The sequence below is a fragment of the Apium graveolens genome, chromosome 8 (assembly GCF_009905375.1).
Source record: "Apium graveolens cultivar Ventura chromosome 8, ASM990537v1, whole genome shotgun sequence".
NCBI lineage: Eukaryota > Viridiplantae > Streptophyta > Magnoliopsida > Apiales > Apiaceae > Apium > Apium graveolens.
The window spans coordinates 205,806,688-205,825,914 of NC_133654.1; the positions used below are offsets into that span (position 1 = coordinate 205,806,688).

General features: G+C 33.8%; 4 protein-coding genes across 6 annotated transcripts; 1 reads left to right on the forward strand and 3 right to left on the reverse strand.

Moving 5' to 3' along the window:
- The first annotated feature begins 1,114 nt into the window (after positions 1-1,114).
- Positions 1,115-5,827, forward strand: LOC141676790 (serine/threonine-protein phosphatase PP1-like). The gene is made up of 4 exons (XM_074482502.1): positions 1,115-1,474; positions 3,602-4,161; positions 4,243-4,464; positions 5,424-5,827. The coding sequence occupies exons 1-4, from the start codon at positions 1,300-1,302 to the stop codon at positions 5,427-5,429; spliced, it is 963 nt and encodes a 320-aa protein (XP_074338603.1). The 5' UTR covers positions 1,115-1,299; the 3' UTR covers positions 5,430-5,827.
- A 983-nt stretch (positions 5,828-6,810) lies between these two features.
- LOC141676789 (cryptochrome-1-like) lies at positions 6,811-13,184 on the reverse strand. 3 transcript variants are annotated; one of them, XM_074482500.1, is made up of 7 exons: positions 13,110-13,184; positions 12,640-12,717; positions 12,143-12,531; positions 9,640-9,861; positions 8,751-9,457; positions 7,605-8,256; positions 6,811-7,130 (listed from the first exon to the last, which is right to left on the reverse strand). In XM_074482500.1, exons 3-6 carry the CDS (start codon positions 12,453-12,455, stop codon positions 7,606-7,608), a joined length of 1,893 nt encoding a protein of 630 aa, XP_074338601.1. In that variant the 5' UTR covers positions 12,456-12,531; positions 12,640-12,717; positions 13,110-13,184; the 3' UTR covers positions 6,811-7,130; position 7,605. The 3 variants fall into 3 exon arrangements, with proteins under 3 accessions (XP_074338601.1, XP_074338600.1, XP_074338602.1); XM_074482499.1 differs by lacking the exon at positions 13,110-13,184 and adding an exon at positions 12,824-13,029; XM_074482501.1 differs by lacking the exons at positions 6,811-7,130; positions 13,110-13,184 and adding exons at positions 7,144-7,376; positions 12,824-13,032.
- Positions 12,499-14,798, reverse strand: LOC141680274 (uncharacterized). Its single transcript, XM_074486544.1, has 3 exons — positions 14,326-14,798; positions 12,928-12,994; positions 12,499-12,531 (listed from the first exon to the last, which is right to left on the reverse strand). Exons 1-3 carry the CDS (start codon positions 14,796-14,798, stop codon positions 12,499-12,501), a joined length of 573 nt encoding a protein of 190 aa, XP_074342645.1.
- Positions 14,799-16,720: 1,922 nt separating this feature from the next.
- LOC141680276 (uncharacterized) lies at positions 16,721-17,365 on the reverse strand. The gene has a single exon (XM_074486545.1). It carries the CDS (start codon positions 17,363-17,365, stop codon positions 16,721-16,723), a length of 645 nt encoding a protein of 214 aa, XP_074342646.1.
- Between the last annotated feature and the right edge of the window lie 1,862 nt (positions 17,366-19,227).

Sequence of the window (19,227 nt, forward strand, 5' to 3'; positions counted from 1 at the left end):
CTAATTGATATGGAATATAATTCTGCTTCCTAAAATATATCAACTAGTTATCTTTTCTTCCAAGTATTATATTCTTGATAGAATTCCTTTTTCATGCACAATTCTTTCTGTCTTAGTCTCGATCTTCTTTCTTTTCAATCAGCCACATGCCTTATCTGAAAGTCATCTTAAGTCCTGATATTATCTCCTGATAAATATCTTCTGATCACTTAAGTTCTGATAACTTAAGTTCTGATATCTTAAGTTATGTCTTCAGTATAAGTGCTAATTTTCAGTTAAGTATTGATTTTTCAGTTAAGTATTGATTTGTCCTGATAAATATATTGGGTGTATTATTTTTACAATCAAATTTTGAATATATTTAAAATATTTATATTTTTTATATGAATAATATAAATAATACCAATATACAAAAACCTATTTTTATTTTACTTTTGGCTATTTTCTTAGATCCCAAGAGTAAACTACAAGAAAAGCAGCTCAAGATATACATACAGATTGAGACATGTACGTCTTATTTTGGGTGTGCTTTTGACTCTTGCCTCGCATACATAAAAAAATTGTATAGGTATATTGAGCGAATTAATGTGATAGTCCATTAGTCTTGTGATGTTTTATCCCCATAGATTCATCTTCCAACCTACTCAGTTGGGTGATAATTTTTTAATAACAATAATATATTCTCGAAAACTAGGTGACTCAGTTATTTAATTTATTAAAATGATTGTATAGCTAAGTTTTTTTTATTTCTCTCTTAAATTTATTGTAACTACTAATTATTAATTTATCTTGCCTTGATGTGTATTTAATTTTTCTTACATATTCTTGAATTTTTAATATTATTTAGAATTTTATTATTTCTAGTTTATTTTCGACCGGAGTGAAAATAATTTACTTAATTTCTATTTTTATCGTAATTTCAAAATCAATTAATCAATTTTTTACAATAATATTAATATTTTAATCTATGTCTTAAATCGTAATCACGTGGGAAAGGACTGAGTAACCTACATGGATGATCCTAGAATGGACGACCCGAGTCCAAGACCCATGTTGACTAGTCCGCGTTTCTCCCTGTATACGAAGTGTGTATAAATACATACGTGGGCACCATTTCTGTTGTTAATGGAATCCCTCTTTCTCACTTTTATGATATGAGCGGCTATAGATACAACATAGCAACGAATATTATACAAAACCCCCAATATTATTTACACCCTTTTCAACTCACTTATTCTTTGTCATAACCCATCAACAGAGTTAAGTATTTTTGCATTATTCAACCCACTTTTCTTAAAAATGGAAGCGTTGGGTCTTGATGATATTATTAGTCGATTGCTTGAAGTAAGAGGGAAGCCTGGGAAACAAGTGCAGCTTTCTGAGTCTGAAATTAGACAGCTTTGTATTCAGTCTAAAGATGTGTTTATGCAACAGCCTAATTTGTTAGAGCTTGAGGCACCCATCAAGATCTGTGGTATGTGTGATTTTTTATGTGGGTTTTTGGTTTTGTGAAATGGGTTATGTGAACTTTTGTGATTTTTGATGTGGGTTTTTGGTTTTGTGAAATGGGTTATGTGAATTTTTGTGATTTTTGAAGTGGGTTTTTTGGTTTTGTGAAATGGGCTATGTGAATTTTTGTGATTTTTGATGTGGGTTTTTGGTTTAGTGAAATGGGTTATGTGAATTTTTGTGATTTTTGATGTGGGTTTTGGAGGTTTTGTGAATTTAGGATTGTGGGTTTTGAGATTTTTTGTGGGGGTTTTGATTTTTGATTGACAGTTGTTGACTTGAATTCAGTTTTGGTTCTTTTATTGATTGTTTTCCCTGTGTATTATTTGTTTATAAATTATTGTTGTTGGAACTTCTAATGTGTGGTTGAACTATTGAAGTACTATGTTTAGCTGGTAGGATATGGGTGTGTGGGTACATAGAAAATCATTTGTGGGATATCTTTGTTGCGGTTGGAGGTGCTAGTAGGTCAGTTTAAATGTTACAATGTATTGATGGGGGTTAGTGGTATTCGTGGAAGTTAAAGTGTAGAAATTTGTATTAACCTAAATACTTGGTTGAACTTTCTGCTTCTGATTATTTTAGTTGTCTGATGTGCTTGACAAGTGAGTTACATAGATGATTTGTCATGTTTCCTTGAATGATCCGTGGTGGACTTGCAAGTTCTTTGCTGTTTGTGCAGATGTCCTTTCTTAAGGTTACTGCTGTTAAAAGTTTCTAAACGAGCTTCGGTTAAGTAGTTTTATAAGTATGGTAGTTGTAATGTTTTGTGTTCATCTCATCTTTTGAATGTCTTGGCAAAGTGCATAACATTGAATTTTTATTTTTATTCATAGTTGGGAAATGTAATGAGTGTTTATTTGTTGCTGATGGATGCTGTTATGTTATTTGTTTTTTTCTTGTTGGAGTTGATGAGCAAGTTTCGAGCAACCAAATTGAATTGATGGCCTTCTTTAAATTTGAAGTTAAAAAAAATTGTATTTTTTTGTGTGAAATTGGATTGACAAGATATGTTATTACGTCATGATTTACTTGGGAAAGTTGTTTCAGATTGCAAAACCGTGATAGAGAAGTTTCATTTGATAGACTAGGCGCAGGCAGACCAAGTAGTGAATGCTTAACTTGTTGCCTGAAGATGACATAAGAGAAACTATCATTTAAGGCATATAAAAGAGGTGTTTCCTTGTTAAGTATCAGGCAGTTATCTGAACTTAGGCCATCTCGAATGGTTTTTCAAGTTTGAAGCAACTTCATCTTCAATTTTCCAACTTTTTTACTCTATATTACTGTTCTGTCTCCAACTATTATTTTAAAGTTCACTCACTGTTAAACTTTAAACATTAAATATAAAGATAATATACATATATATAGATGCTTAGCATGTGAGGAGATTGATTAGAAAACTATATCTTTATATGCACATCACTGCTTCAAATTTGAAGGTGCATAGTGTAATTCTTTATATATAAAAATGAAGTCAGGTGTGGTTGGAGACAACTTTGCACCTTTTTAACTTCAAATAACTACAAGTATAAAGAGAAAGGTGACTTTAAAGCTAACATTGGAGATTCCCTTATAGCTTGTAACTTTATACTTATTAAGTTTGGATCATCCGGTTACGGAATGAGAATCCTGTCCACCATAAGTTTTGTTTAATTTTTGATCTTTGAGTAACCAATCTGCTGCAGGTCATTTAGTGTTGGGGTATTGCGGGAGAGGTCAACTCGTGCCTCAAAATATGCATATTGATTTAATACGAGTACATAACTATATGCAGTCGAGTCTTTCAATAAACTATTCTGCTACGTTTGCTGAATGTGTAATACACGAGATGGGAAATATCTGAACATACCATTTTTTTCTTTTTCTTTTTTCTGAATAATAAAATATACATGTTATTAAAATATTATTCTTCCTTAAGTGTATACCTAACACCATGAAGGACTCTAATGTGTTCCTAATAGTGTTATTATCAATGATAAATACATGATTTCCCATTGAAATGGTACGCAGATATTGAACACATACCCATAAATATGTACAGATTCTGAATTTGTGAGTTATTTTAATATATCATCTTACATTTCCTCAGGAGATATTCACGGTCAGTATTCTGATCTACTGAGGCTTTTTGAGTATGGTGGTTTACCTCCTAAATCCAATTACCTATTCTTGGGGGATTATGTTGATCGTGGGAAACAAAGTCTGGAAACAATATGCCTTCTCCTTGCCTTTAAGATAAAGTATCCAGAGAATTTCTTCTTGTTGAGGGGAAACCACGAATGTGCCTCTGTTAACCGTATATATGGATTCTATGATGAGTGTAAGCGAAGATTCAATGTGAGGCTCTGGAAAATATTCACAGATTGTTTTAACTGCTTACCTGTGGCTGCTCTTATTGATGAAAAGATACTATGTATGCATGGGGGTCTTTCTCCGGACTTGACCAATTTGGATCAGATCAGGAACTTAAAGCGGCCAACTGATGTTCCAGATAGTGGTTTGCTCTGTGATCTATTGTGGTCAGACCCTACTGGTGATGTAAAGGGATGGGGAATGAATGATAGGGGAGTATCCTTTACCTTTGGAGCTGATAAGGTGACAGAATTTCTTCAGAAGCTGGATCTTGACCTTATTTGTCGTGCTCACCAGGTCTATACTAAATCTCTCTTTGTATAAATGTGTTGCCAAAAATCGGAATCTCATTTTCTCTATATACACTTCTTTTTGCAGGTTGTCGAAGATGGATATGAGTTTTTTTCTGATAGACAACTTGTGACTATATTTTCGGCTCCAAATTACTGTGGAGAATTTGATAATGCTGGTGCTATGATGAGTGTGGATGAGACATTGATGTGCTCATTTCAAATATTAAAGCCTGCAGAAAAGAAGCCAAAATTTGGGTTTGGAAGTACTACGACAACCAAGCAAGGAAGCCCTTTCGTGAAAAACAAGGTATACTTTCTTCAGATGTAACTAAAGTTGATTTCTTAACTGGTCAATGACTTCAAAGTAAGAAGTGTATGGTATTTTTCTCCTGCATTCCTAATAATGATCATGTTACAAATTTGTGTTTTTTATATGAGAATTAAAACCTGGTTCTCTTTTTGATTTAAAGAGAGGTCATGAATAGGTGATACTCAAATGGTATTTACAACTGTAGTATGGAATAGTTTAGTTTAAGGAAGAATGACAAAATTCATTTCTCAGTCCACCTTTGTGAAAATTAGAAGATTTGTTTCAGAATGAAAGGACTCTAAGAATGTGAAGAAACAAATTTTCTATGATATGATTTGTGAAGATTGGTAGAAAGAAGAAAAGAGCATCCGTTGTCATATTAGCGGGTTTTTAATTTGCGTAAGAATTTAAAATATGAATAAATACTTATAATAATAGTAGTACAAATTTTATTAATCTATCTACTAAATTGGAGAATAAAGACATTAGCCTTTTTGGAGTTTTAAGATCTTTAATCTTAATAGTGATACTTGCTGTGGCCTATTTGTTTGCTTTATACTAGTGACCGCCTGATCGGTAATACTTATTATATAAAAGTATGTTGCATGCATAGCATACATGCATTTGATGAGTGTAAAACATGATTATTATTTACAATGTCTGTCCTAGTTTTAGAATGACATCTGTGTATCATGTAGAGGCTTGAATCCAAATCTCAAATGGATCAGGGATCCCCTTATTTTTCATAATTCTTTCTTTTCCTTCATGCTTTAATGTGTTCCTATAGAAGGTGTTTTACGTCATCTTTGCCTAGTGCTGGATCAGGGTGCTAGCCTGCTGGGCAAAGATGGTTGATGATGTCAAATGTTCATATGAGATTATAAATTGGCATAAATTTTTTTACTGGATTTCAGTACTATGCTTTTCTAATATATAGTTTTTTTGTGGGTCTAAAGGTATGATGAATTTGTTAATGTATATCCGATGTCTCTTGAGGATGCTGTTTGGAATCTGTAGTACATAGACCAGAAGCCTTCTGTCAAAGAACTTGGAGCTTTCTTGCTAGCACTAGGCAAAGATCATTGGAAGCACTCTTTGGCAGATTGAAAATATAGCAGAAACCTCCTAATGATAGATAGAGTAGGAGGGCCGTAATTAACATCTTCTTTTTCAATGTAAAATGCAAATTGCTTCGGCAAGGGGCAAAGATCCTTTAACCTGACAAGAAAACTGCTGTGTTTCCTTTTCTTTTAGGTCTAATGATACTGGGGAAATTAAAACATTGTTAGGTACCAAAATCTTAGGCTGTTGATGCTACTTTGTGTTTTAATGAGATACATGTGGTCCCTGTTCTTCCGTGTACTGTTGTTTACATATAATTTACTCCTTTGCGAGTAAATGAATCTACTTTTGGAGATATAAATATTGTTTGCAGGTGCTATAGCAAATTATTGCAAGTCTGGGAATGATTTGGCATCTTTGGCAACTCATTATATCCAAGAGTTTTTTTTTTAGTTTTGAACCCCAGTTCATCCTCCCAGAAGAAGAGCTTCAGCCTCTAGAGAAAAATAAGAGCAAGACAGGATCTTGTTTTTTTACAATTTTGTAGATTGTACCTTCTGCAATAGATGAATGTATATGAAAGATGGATGGATAAATACCACAAATAGATGTAAGTGATATTAGTGAATTGATTATCTAGGTGGCTTGGGTTTGTTTCATAACCAACCTAATTCAGTCTGTCTTGTGCATTTTTACAATCTCAACTGATGGTGGCCTAAATGCGTGAAGTTTATAAGATCCACTGAAACTGGCTGGCTGGAGGAAAAGCTTCTCCTTTTATGATTTAATAGCCAGTGTTGGGGCAAGTTTGTCTCCGTTAACCATACAAAATCAACCCGCCGACACAGGTGCCATTGCGCTGAGTTAAATAATTCATCGTAGGCACGATTCACTGTGGACAGAATTAGTTTTATCAGTGCTAGCTAGCCCTAGTTGTTCATAAGACCCATTGAGGGGAGGGTAAAATTCCTCATCGCTTCTAGGACAGTTCCTGACGTTGCTTGCATTAGTTTTTTTTTTTTTTTTTTTTTTAATCGAACTCTTAAATTTACCACCCCCGCTAATAAGCTAAAGCACCTGGAGGCTGGAAATGGCATTGTTGTATGTTTGGCATATTTACCATGTTAAATATATATATTTAAATTGAAGAAACAAGTTAAATAGTAATTTTATCCATGTAACCAGCAGTTTCGTGCCATGTACAGACCTTTCCATTTTACCACAAACATTATTTTAAGCAGATGACTCAGAGTCTGCTGCTTTGAGTGAAGAATAAGCACATTCTGCACAAGTTCTACAAACATGTAAAGTATACATATGAAATATACAGAATCACTATATCTGAATCTATCCTGTTGCAGAGTACTACAGAAAACATCCACAATATAAAACACAAAGATAATGCTGCATGATTGGTTCCGTGCATCTACTCTAATTGATTGATACAACACACTGCACCTCCGTAAGCAACAGGATGAATTAAAAAAGAATTCACAGGTAGGACACAGAGAAACATGAAACTCTAACATTCTTTTTTTCTTCATGCATAAACAGCTACGGGGCAATCAGATCCTACATCATCGCAATCCCATGTATCCATCCTGCACATAAATGCAATGTAATGACAAGTTTTGAAGAATTGCCAATGTTAGATGGAATATCGTGTAGTGAGCCAGCAGCCTACTTCTTCACGGTGTTCAATGATAATAAGGCTATAATGTATCCCCATAAAATGATTTCCCCACGGTGTTATGTAACTATGTGAGATCAACTGCTTTCTTTAAAATGTAACAAACATAGAATCCCCCCTCAACAGTCTGTTTTCAGCAGTGTATATCATACTAGAGCTGTGATAAAGATTATATTGCAAAGGAGATAAATGTGAGTCAAGATTCTAAAAAATCAAACATGACCTTCCAAGTAAATGAATATACCCTTATATGGGGGCTAGTATACGAGGCTAATTGATTTTTGTACATTACATAACCATAAAAGATAAACATTTTGTAAACAGAAACCTATTACAAATATAAGAAATTGAAGAAAATAGGAGCTCCAAATGGTAAGTTACTCACCTTACTTGCTTGAACTATTCTCCATATCTATTTCTACATTGCATGGCTGCTTTAGATCAGAAGATACTGAACAGGATTGTGGAACAGAAAAGGAAGTCCTGCTGCAGGTTGCCTGCTTCTTTACTGAAGATGATACAGCCGTGGAGCACAAGTCATCATCTATCTTTGATGTCTCACCTTCACTGTTGCTAATTTGCATGTTCTTTTTAAGTTGTCCTCCTTCTTCAACAGGGAGTAATCTCTTGCGACTAGCCAAGCGGTTCTTAAATATTTGCACCGAAGGTACTTGCTGATCGTGAGAAGAAGTAGCAGAGCAAGGAGCCCTCTCCTTAAGAACAACCTTTGGAATTGCTAAATTGTCAATACAGTCGGAGTTATCTCCAACCACTTCATCAGTTCCACCAGATTTCTCCGCTCTTGCAACAGATTCTCTTTCCCGCAAGATTAGTAGAGCGTCAGATAAGCGATCTCTTGCTAAATCAATGTCCACAATAGGTACAGGATAGTTTAATCCCAATTCGACTCCTGCAGATCTAAGGACACTAGAAGGTGCATCCCAGGGATGATGGATCCAATCCGAGGGCATTCTTGCTAGCTCAGGCAGCCATTGCCTCACATATTCACCCTCTGGATCAAATTTAAATCCCTGAACCTGTATTGTAATTGAAAATTAATAAGATCTGAGGTTTTAACAAATAGAGCCATAAACTTGGCAAGGGTGTTTGCAAGCAAGCTATTTGCAAGGGTACAGCTGATAATGACATCAAGAACAAAGTATCAGTTTATTACAAAACTAATTGTTGCTATTAGTATTTACAGTAACTTACAAATTAACTTTTTCTAACATTGAATTAATGTCCTCTAAATTCTAGAGCCACATTGGATTGCCGGTTTTGTTTTTTGACAATTTAACACCCACCCATTCTGCCTCTGACAAGATTTGACCAAGAGGCCTTTGGTCCACTTACAATTTAAAGATTTTATTCTGTATAATGCTTTATTGCATTACACAAGTGCAACAGTTCTTTTTGGTATATAATGATAGCACAGCTGTATAGATAGCAAGCCTTATAGACCAGTTTTATTAGTTTAAGGCCCTACTTTAACAGGTGTCAATATTCTATAGAAGAGAAAATCACAATGCACCTGTGGGATATCTAGACGCTCAAGCTCATGTCCGTCTGGCAAGCTCCCTGATATGTATTGCCAACCAAGTATATCACTTTCCAAATCGGCATCCAGAAGTGTATCCCAGAAGTATTTCATTCCCCATTGCCATGGTAGAAGCAGAAACTTTACAAAAAAACTGGAAACAATCACTCTTATTCTATTGTGCATCCACCCTGTTGCCCAGAGCTCTCTCATACCTGCATCAACTAATGGATAACCAGTACGACCCTGTCTCCAAGCCTTAAAATGGGCCTGATCCGCTTGCCAAGGAAAAAACTTCAGGTTGCTCAACAATGATCTTTCATGAGTAAAGGGGTAGTTAAAACAAATGTAACGAGAATATTCTCTAAACCCAATAGCCCGAAGAAACAGAGAAACACTCTCTTGTCCAACACAGTTTGCTTCTCTTGTCCACAATATCTGCTTCATACGTACACAGTGGAATACTCTCCTCACACTCAATTCCCCAAAATGAAGATATGGTGAAAAGAGCGACGTTGAGTTCCCTGAAACTGTTACCCTATCCTTTGAGTAGTCGATCAGATTGTGTTCCACAAATGTATTCAAAGCCTTATCAGCATTGCTCCAACCTGGAGACCATCCTCTTCCTAGTAGAGCATTGCTAGATTTTTCCATTTCATTTTCTAGACCCAGATCCTCAATTGAACAATCACCGACTATTCCTGTCATTTGCACATTAGAACCCATTAATTATTGCAGTTACTTAATTTTCTTACTTCATTCTGATCTGGGAATGCAATCAATTATCCCTAGAACTTTGTAGATGTTCCAAACAGTAGGGGTCCTGGAACTTATTTACAAGAGAAGATGCAATTTAGATAAACTTGCATTACAGTATGAGTACCTTCAACTGGAACTAATCGCCACGGAGGAAGATGTGAAGCAGGTTCTTTTTGCATGTTTAAGCACCTTGACCAGTATGCATCAAAGGTTGTAAAGGCGTGTCCTTCATTGTCATATATTTCCCATGGTTCATACAATAAATCTCCATTATAGCTTTCCACCGATATACCAAGCTCCCCAAGCTTTTGTTTGATAGTGTGATCACGAACAAGTGAAACAGGATCTGGATAGATAAACAAAACCAAAAGAAATGTAAGAGAGACCTCTGAGGAAGTCTATTATAGTTTACACGAGAAGTCTAACAGATTTCAGAGAGAAAACTATCTTATTATCCTATTATAGAGACTGTGGTCCGGTATGAGGGTATGTGTACTTCACAGAAGAGCCCTGCTTAGTGAGCTTCTACCAGTCACGTTCTAATATATATTGTAGTTTTATATGCATGTTAAGACTGATACAGGCCATAGTTGCATAAAACAAGCCAGTCTTTCTATCTACTTACTTTTTGATAGTTTACATATAAAGATGGGGGGGGGGGGATTTAAAGACTGAACTCTAGAGTCTAGACCATCTTCTAGTGCTAGGAGCACCCTTTCCACCACTTACGCACTACTTGATTCTCCTGTCTTCCTAATTGAGTTATACAAAATATTAATCTCTTATTTTATAATACTAAAATAACGACAACCTTAAATGTAAATAACAGAAGGCATAATTGTTGAAATATTTCAACATGCTCTTATATGTGAACGTAATTACTTAAGACCAAGTATCACATATGGGGAACGATGCATGTCATTTTCCAGGAATAGCAAAGTTATATAGTGCCAAGTGTCAATGGAAGAACCATGGGAACAACACATTTCAGTAAAAGTATGCATAAGCAAGTACATTAAATTGACAATAACGAAGGAAACATGTAAATTTATTATAAGATGCTCCATCATGGACTTGGCAGCTTTTGATGTGCAAATTAATATTGAATTAAGGCCCAGCAGTAAACATAGTAAATATAGGGGATGTGATTGAGTGCATGCTAATCAAGCACTCTTTTGTTCCACATCCCAACATTGTCATCCAAATCCCATGCCTGCTTTTTCCAAATAATTAGAGAACTTCTGCATAATCATATAAAAGCTTATATTCATACCCTCTCCTTAAATTTGTATCAGCAAGAATACATCACCGACCTAAACTACAAAGTCTTTCTTGATGATATACTCAAATTATCACTCACCTCGAAAGGAAAGTGTGCTCCCTAATTTATACAAGACAGTGGTTTCAGCCTTTCAGGTCTTCCAAGTCCGACCTCCAATTTATACTTGGGCTACGTGTGCTTCATGCGAGATCAGACTATAATTCCCAGAGACCACACCAGGTATTATAATTTTGTAACACTCAAAAAATGGCCAGCTCTTATTCAAAGACCATCTACACACTCCACCTGCCTCCTTGTGACCTAGTCAAACAGGCGTGACAATGAAGACTGAGACTCCCCTGGATTGTTACAAAGTCTAGCAGATGGTTGGGATTGATTCTATGAGCAAATGGCTGAACCAAATTATGTTTGGCTATCCGGAGGTGTAGAAAGAGCAGCTGGCCAGCTGTACTATTAGCTTATCCACGTTTTATCCTTAAATTATCCCATTGGACAAATTTTCAATCAATTTTTTAAGTTCATTTTCATGGAATTAAAATACTTAGTAAGGAGATGAGATTAAATAATCCCCCAAAATGAACTAGAAAGTGATTAGAGCTTGTTCATAGGATTATATTAAGTGAATAAGTATTTGATAAAATGAGTACAAATCATAAATAGTGAAGGCTGAAAGGACTAAATTCCTCACGAACAAACACAGCCATGAAGTACATTATTACAAAGTTTGGCATATTAGCAGAAATTCAAGGATCTAACTTCACATTATTTGAGGTCACAGCAATTAAGAACATATGAGAAACCATAAACTGAAATAATATGATTACAGTACATGCTATAATTTATAACAATGTAATAAAATGATCTGAAAATTGCATTCCAATTGTAAAATACGTGACTTACATGACAAGTTTGTATATGAGATAGCAAGTGTAATTTTTAAATTTTGAATGAAATATGGTGTGTTACAGCGTGGTAATGCACTACAGTTTCTAATTTTCTATGCACTAAGGATCATAAGGAAGGTCAGTCTATACTTTTACGGGTAGAACACTAGATCCTGTTAATATGTTTGTCTTCGAAGTGGTTGTGAATAATAAGATTATCAAAAAGCCAGAGCTTCCTGAAGACTTCTTTTGATTTCTAAGTATCTTGAAACGTATAAAAAGTTGTTAATAGACAAATGACTTGTGACAGGCTGATTGATTGGTAGTTTAATTTATGAAAAAGTAAACCTCCCTCGACCCTGGAATTAACATACATTAAACCTTTATTAGTGCTTTAAACAGAAACCAAGTCATGTAGCCAATTAAAGGAAAACATAACAGGAGAAGCAGACCAACCATACCATAAAGATGATTATATACTATTTTTGTTGCCCCGACAGCACTGATGCATTCCAATAGAGCTTTAAGAGTACTTTGTGCTTTGATTAGGACAAGTTTAGCACCAAGAGACTCCATGGATTGCTGCAGATGTACAAGAGACTGCTTAAGCCACCACCTTGAAACTCGTCCCGGGTAAAATTGCCCTTCTTCTTGGGGACACCATATAAACACAGGCAGAACAGAACCATCTCTAGCACCAGAAACCAAGGCAGGATTGTCATCAATCCTAAGATCCCTCCTAAACCAAACAATAGTCTTACAATTACCATCCATCTTCTATAACTTAATCCTTCACTTCAATATTTATCTTTTCAACCTAAACTCCTCCAAATCCAAGATCAACTAAAACCTACATATCCATAATCCAAGAACCAAGGTAAGCATATTTTTCGATACGAAAAAATAACCAAACACAAACAAATTTGCAAACAAGAACTTCAATTTCACAGCTACCTACCTCTTGCACAAGTCAAAACATACCAATTCCACAATTCAACGAAAAAGCTCAGATCTTTAAAACCCCATCAATCAAGCTCTATACAAACAAACAAAAGCTCAAAACTTTAGCAAGACTGAATCAAATAAAATGTCAAAAAACAAAAAACAAAGCAGCCCAGATGCAGAAAACAGTTTATAACAACCTCAAAGACTTGAAGAACTGTTAAAAAGCAAGCAACTTGAGAAAAGTAGGCAATTAATAGGAGGCAGTAGGATTGCATGACATGTGAGTAAGTTGCATAAATACCAGAAGAAGACTAACAATATCTAGACACGCAAAATAAACAATAATATCCACAGGCACAGGACCACCACTGACAAGTAGAAAAAGAAAAAAAACAAATAAGTAATAGATATCTGCCCATCTGTATTTCATTATAAAGATAGTGACAGCAAAAATAGGTGAAGAGGGGGGTTGAATAATAATACAATAATTTTGTATGATTCCACTTCTTCTCCATCTCTTTTCTCACTTCTACAATCTTCTTCTGTATTTGGACACAAGTAAACTGTACTCTCATAAATTATGATTGTCTACTTGTTGTGGTATAATACTAAGTATATGCTAGCTTCATTTATTCTTCTTATTTAGCTTAATTTTTACTGGCAGTTTACTTTTTTTCTTTTTTAGTCATGAAATGAAGGTTCATATTTTCTACTAATTATGTGAGAGGTTAAATTTTATCTAACATATTACTTTAAGAGTGTCGGATTTATATTTTAAGGGTCCAGATTTAAAAAAAAAAATTAATATTTCGCAAAATGCGCGGAAGTGCAATTCTCCTTTCCACAGATATTATTAGCGGAAAGAATAAATATCCTTCCGCGGAAGGCTAAAAAAATTACTTAGATCTGAACTCTTGAAATAATGATCTAAGGGTTCTGAAACAGTGTGTTAGATATAGTTTATATAACACACGATTGATAGAAATTAGCAATCTAAAATGAATGGGGTTTTAGATAAACAACTGTTGTAGAACAAAAACGTATGGGTTATTTGAGCTAGGGTTGAGCAAAAAATTCGAACAATCAAAATTAAAACCGGAATTGTTAAAAATTGATATCGTCAAAATCCGAGCGAAAACCAAAAACGAAATATTAGAAATCGTGATTGAAACTGATTGTTCGGTTTCGGTTATAGATTAAAATCGAACCGGAAAATCCGAAGCTGATTTGAATATTGAAATACATAAATAAATTATATATTATTCTTAAAATTAATAAATACATATATTTATCTAAACCTAAAAACAAACTGTATATATATAGAGATAATGCCACTAATAAATCTTAAATGAGTCAGACATGACGCCTCCTGTTGCATTTCTTATCAAATGAAGTGTGTATATATATAACATCTATTAGTAATTTAACACAAATGTATGCTGCAGTTTTTTACAAGAATTTGTAATTCTGTGTAATAGAACATAAGCAGTCATACTTTCCTGGTTTAGCACTGTCATCATCCATAGTTTTATATAATAATCTGATTATAAGTTTTACATATGCAGGACAAAGGATTATATTATTTAACAAAATGAGATTACAACAGACATGGTTTCAGGGCCGGAACCAGGAATCTAACATGAGGGGACCAAAATAAATAAAAGTAGAAAACATACCGATTTATTTGAGATGTGCATGCCTTTCTTTGATCAAATAAAAAGAATCAATGATCTCCTCGGCAGAAATGGTCTCCGCAATCTCCTTTTCAATATACACTATCAAATAATCCCTAAGAAATTCATCTTCCATTCGATTGCGAAGACTTGTTTTCACTATTTTCATAGCAGAAAAAGCTCGTTCAGATGTTGCAGTAGATGTTGGAAGAGTCAAGACAAGCCTTAATAGTCTATCAACTAATGGATACATGTCAGCTTTCCCTGTGGTTACCAATCCATGACATAAATCACCAAGAGTAGACGGATTGTTCAAATCTGGATGAACCGGAACATCTAACCCATAATGTTGTAGTTCACACTGTAGATGGATTTTTTCATCTCCCAAAAAATCTTCTGGATAAAACTTTTCAGCTAACTTGCAAATGTTCTCTATGTTGAAAGACCTGTAACCATCCCTAGGATTTAGTGATGCACTTAAAATGAGAAGCTCCGTCATTTGTTCACTGAATCTATTGTTTAGCTCCTGTAATTGTTGATCTATGGCAGCTGTAAAGATTTCTACTCGATAATGATGTTCCATGGTCACCATTTACTTTTGTTTTCCTTGTCGACGAATAGATTTAAGCACATCAAAGTAGGGAGCATTCATATCTGGAATCAAGATAGTATGTCGTTCACAAAATGATCTCACATTTTCTAAGAGACTCTCCCAACCATCACTTCTCAATTTTTGAATCAACATCTTTGTAGTAGAAACCAGATGCATGGCATTTAAAATATCTTGAGACTTTTGTTGTAATGCTCGACAAAGTAGATCAGTAATAGCCATTATCTCCTTAACCACATGTAAAATAAACACAAATTCATAAGACATTAACATTTTAATAGCACTTAAAGCATCACCTCGTCGGAAAAATTCCATGATTGCCATCTAATCAATATTATTTTGAATGAAATAATTAACAAAATCAATAAAATTTTGTATAATTAATTCTCAATTTCAATTTTTTTTTAAATCTAGGGGGACCAAAAAAAAATTTGATAGTAAATTTTAAAATTTTGGGGTTATTCCGCAGTTGGCGGGGACCGGGGCTCCCTTCGGTCCCCCCTAGTTCCTCCCCTGCATGGTTTGATGTTGTTTGTCAAACAAGAATATTATTTAATAATTATTTATGTTAAAAGATTTTTAGAATTTGAACTCTATAAATAGCGAAACTAATATTATAATTTTGTTTTTGTTAGTTAGTTTGTAATATTTTGCTCATTTTCATTTTTTGCGTTTTTACAACCGAAACCGAACTGATTGAAACCGATCCGAGATTTTTAAAATCGAAATCGATCTGTACAGTTAGGTTGCGGTTTCGATTTTTAATTTTAAAAACTGAAGGTATGCGGTTACGGTTTTGGTTTTATCATAAAACCGCACTGATCTGAACCCTACTCTCCTCTATCTAACTTGAGTCATTCTTTGTTGGTTCATCATTTTTATGAGTTCTTGAATCTTGATTGGTAAGCATATTTAACATTTGATTGATGCTTGATGTTGGATGCTGGATTTAAGTAGGGTTCAGTTTTGGAAAAACTAGCTTATAAACATGTTAATAATTAAGAAAATATTTTATTGATGATCTATTTATATTAGAGATGAGTGTTTTTTTGTCAAGAATGAAACAATATTATTGATAAAATATCGAAATTCAAAAGAGTATATTTTTTAATCACATAGTTCATTATCTAACTGAAAGGCACGCAAATTACCTCTGGACGTTTACACAATAAAACCTTAATGTATAAAATAGATAACCAACAAAAAAGGTCTCGTTAAAATCTCGGAAGAGTAAAAAGCTATGGAAAAAACTCAGGGAGGGAAAAGAGTGCCCTCTGTAAATTACATTTTATACAAAACTAATAAGAACTAGTGTCTTCCGATAATTGTAGAAATCATTCGTATCATCAGAATTTGAAACTAAAATGTTTTGTGCTTTAAGGTCCCTTGTTAGATTATTGTGATATAAAGTCTGAAAAAAAAGATACACGGTAGTTACTTTTCCAAATATCCTGAAAATAAGAACAAATGAAACAAGAAAAATATATTAAAAACAATAAAGAAAATTGTTAGGTAATGAATTACACACGGGAGGGGGGGGTGAATGTGTTTTTGTATTTTTATGCTTTTCTTGAAGTGTTTATGGTTATGAACAAAGTAAATTAAATCTTGCAGTGAGATGTGTTAATACTGAAATTAAACAAGTAATAACAGTGAACACAAATCTTTCAAAACTCACTTAATTTTACATATGCAGGACAAAGGACTATATTATTTAAGAAAATGAGATTACAACAGACATGGTTTCAGGGGCGGAACCAGGAATCTAACATGAGGGGACCAAAATAAATAAAAGTAGAAAATATACGGATTTATTTGAGATGTGCACGTCTTTCTTTGATCAAATAAAAAGAATCAATGATCTCCTCGGCAGAAATGGTCTCCGCAATCTCCTTTTCAATATACACTATCAAATAATCCCTAAGAAATTCATCTTCCATTCGATTGCGAAGACTTGTTTTCACAATTTTCATAGCAGAAAAAGCTCGTTCAGATGTTGCAGTAGATGTTGGAAGAGTCAAGATAAGTCTTAATAGTCTATCAACTAATGGATACATGTCAGCTTTCCCTGTGATTACCAATCCATGACATAAATCACCAAGAGTAGACAGATTCTTCAAATCTGGATGAACCGGAACATCTAACCCATAATGTTGTAGTTCACACTGTAGATGGATTTTTTCATCTCCCAAAAAATCTTCTGAATAAAACTTTTCAGCTAACTTGCAAATGTTCTCAATGTTGAAAGACATGTAACCATCCCTAGGATTTAGTGATGCACTTAAAATGAGAAGCTCCGTCATTTGTTCACTGAATCTATTGTTTAGCTCCTGTAATTGTTGATCTATGGCAGCTGTAAAGATTTCTACTCGGTAATGATGTTCCATTATCACCATTTGCTTTTGTTTTCCTTGTCGACGAAGAGATTTAAGCACATCAAAGTAGGGAGCATTCATATCTGGAATCAAGATAGTATGTCATTCACAAAATGATCTCACATTTTCTAAGAGACTCTCCCAACCATCACTTCTCGATTTTTGAATCAACATCTTTGTAGTAGAAACCAGATGCATGGCATTTAAAATATCTTGAGACTTTTGTTGTAATGCTTGACAAAGTAGATCAGTAATAGCCATTATCTCCTTAACCACATGTAAAATAAACACAAATTCATAAGACATTAACATTTTAATAGCACTTAAAGCATCACCTCGTTGAGAAAATTTCATGATTTCCATCTAATCAATATTATTTTGAATGAAATAATTAACAAAATCAATAAAATTTTGTATAATCAATTCTCAATTTCAATTTTTTTTTTAAATCTAGGGGGACCAAAAAAAATTTTGATAGTAAATTTTAAAATTTTATATTAAAATTTTGGGGTTATTCCGCAGTTGGCGGGGACCGGGGCTCCCTTCGGCCCCCCCTAGTTCCTCCCCTGCATGGTTTGATGTTGTTTGTCAAACAAGAAAATTATTTAATAATTATTTATGTTAAAAGATTTTTAGAATTTGAACTTTATAAATGGAGAAACTAATATTATAATTTTGTTTTTGTTAGTTAGTTAATATTTTTCTCATTTTCATTTTTTGCGTTTTTACAACCGAAACCGAACTGATTGAAACCGATCCGAGATTTTTAAAATCGAAATCGATCTGTACGGTTAGGTTGCGGTTTCGATTTTTAATTTTAAAAACTGAAGGTATGCGGTTACGGTTTTGGTTTTATCATAAAACCGCACTGATTTGAACCCTACTCTCCTCTATCTAACTTGAGTCATTCTTTGTTGGTTCATCATTTTTATGAGTTCTTGAATCTTGATTAGTAAGCATATTTAACATTTGATTGATGCTTGATGCTGGATGCTGGATTTAAGTAGGGTTCAGTTTTGGAAAAACTAGCTTATACACATGTTAATAATTTAAGAAAATATTTTATTGATGATCTATTGATATTAGAGATGAGTGTTTTTTTTGTCAAGAATGAAACAATTTTATTGATAAAATATCGAAATTCAAAAGAGTATATTTTTTAATCACATAGTTTATTATCTAACTGAAAGGCACGCAAGTTACCTCTGGACGTTTACACAATAAAACCTTAATGTATAAAATAGATAACCAACAAAAAAGGTCTCGTTAAAATCTCGGAAGAGTAAAAAGCTATGGAAAAAAACTCAGGGAGGGAAAAGAGTGCCCTCTGTAAATTACATTTTATACTAAACTAATAAGAACTAGTGTCTTCCGATAATTGTAAGAATCATTCGTATCATCAGAATTTGAAACTAAACTGTTTTGTGCTTTAAGGTCCCTTGTTAGATTATTGTGATATAAAGTCTGAAAAAAAAGATACACGGTAGTTACTTTTCCAAATATCCTGAAAATAAGAACAAATGAAATAAGAAAAATATATTAAAAACAATAAAGAAAATTGTTAGGTAATGAGTTACACACGGGGGGGGGGGTGAATATGTTTTTGTATTTTTATGCTTTTCTTGAAGTGTTTTTGGTTATGAACAAAGTAAATTAAATCTTGCAGTGAGATGTGTTAATACTGAAATTAAACAAGTAATAACAGTGAACACAAATCTTTCAAAACTCACTTAATTTAATATTAAAATTAAGAATATTTTGTTACAAAATTTCTAGGCTCTTTGTTGCTAAAGAGCTTAGCTTCTTCCTTGAGAGAATACAAGATTTTTCTGATCTAAATTGTTACTTCTAACAAAGCATCCAGTATTTACTTTATAGAACAGTAAACACTGGTTATTACACAACATGCAACACCATGTACTAAACACTATTTTTAAATAATC

What these genes read in the sequence shown, in the direction of transcription:
- LOC141676790 (XM_074482502.1), top strand. Translation starts at nt 1,300, where the DNA reads ATGGAAGCGTTGGGTCTTGATGATATTATTAGTCGATTGCTTGAAGTA. An exon ending in GGCACCCATCAAGATCTGTG is followed by an intron (nt 1,475 to 3,601) that starts GTATGTGTGATT and finishes ACATTTCCTCAG; the next exon opens with GAGATATTCACGGTCAGTAT. An exon ending in TTATTTGTCGTGCTCACCAG is followed by an intron (nt 4,162 to 4,242) that starts GTCTATACTAAA and finishes TTCTTTTTGCAG; the next exon opens with GTTGTCGAAGATGGATATGA.
- LOC141676789 (XM_074482500.1), bottom strand. Translation starts at nt 12,455, where the DNA reads ATGGATGGTAATTGTAAGACTATTGTTTGGTTTAGGAGGGATCTTAGG. An exon ending in AGTATATAATCATCTTTATG is followed by an intron (nt 9,862 to 12,142) that starts GTATGGTTGGTC and finishes TTATCTATCCAG; the next exon opens with ATCCTGTTTCACTTGTTCGT. An exon ending in GCGATTAGTTCCAGTTGAAG is followed by an intron (nt 9,458 to 9,639) that starts GTACTCATACTG and finishes TGCAAATGACAG; the next exon opens with GAATAGTCGGTGATTGTTCA.
- LOC141680274 (XM_074486544.1), bottom strand. Translation starts at nt 14,798, where the DNA reads ATGACGGAGCTTCTCATTTTAAGTGCATCACTAAATCCTAGGGATGGT. An exon ending in TTTTATTTGATCAAAGAAAG is followed by an intron (nt 12,995 to 14,325) that starts GCATGCACATCT and finishes TCTACTTGTCAG; the next exon opens with TGGTGGTCCTGTGCCTGTGG. An exon ending in ATATTGTTAGTCTTCTTCTG is followed by an intron (nt 12,532 to 12,927) that starts GTATTTATGCAA and finishes ATGGATATGTAG; the next exon opens with GTTTTAGTTGATCTTGGATT.
- LOC141680276 (XM_074486545.1), bottom strand. Translation starts at nt 17,365, where the DNA reads ATGAATGCTCCCTACTTTGATGTGCTTAAATCTCTTCGTCGACAAGGA.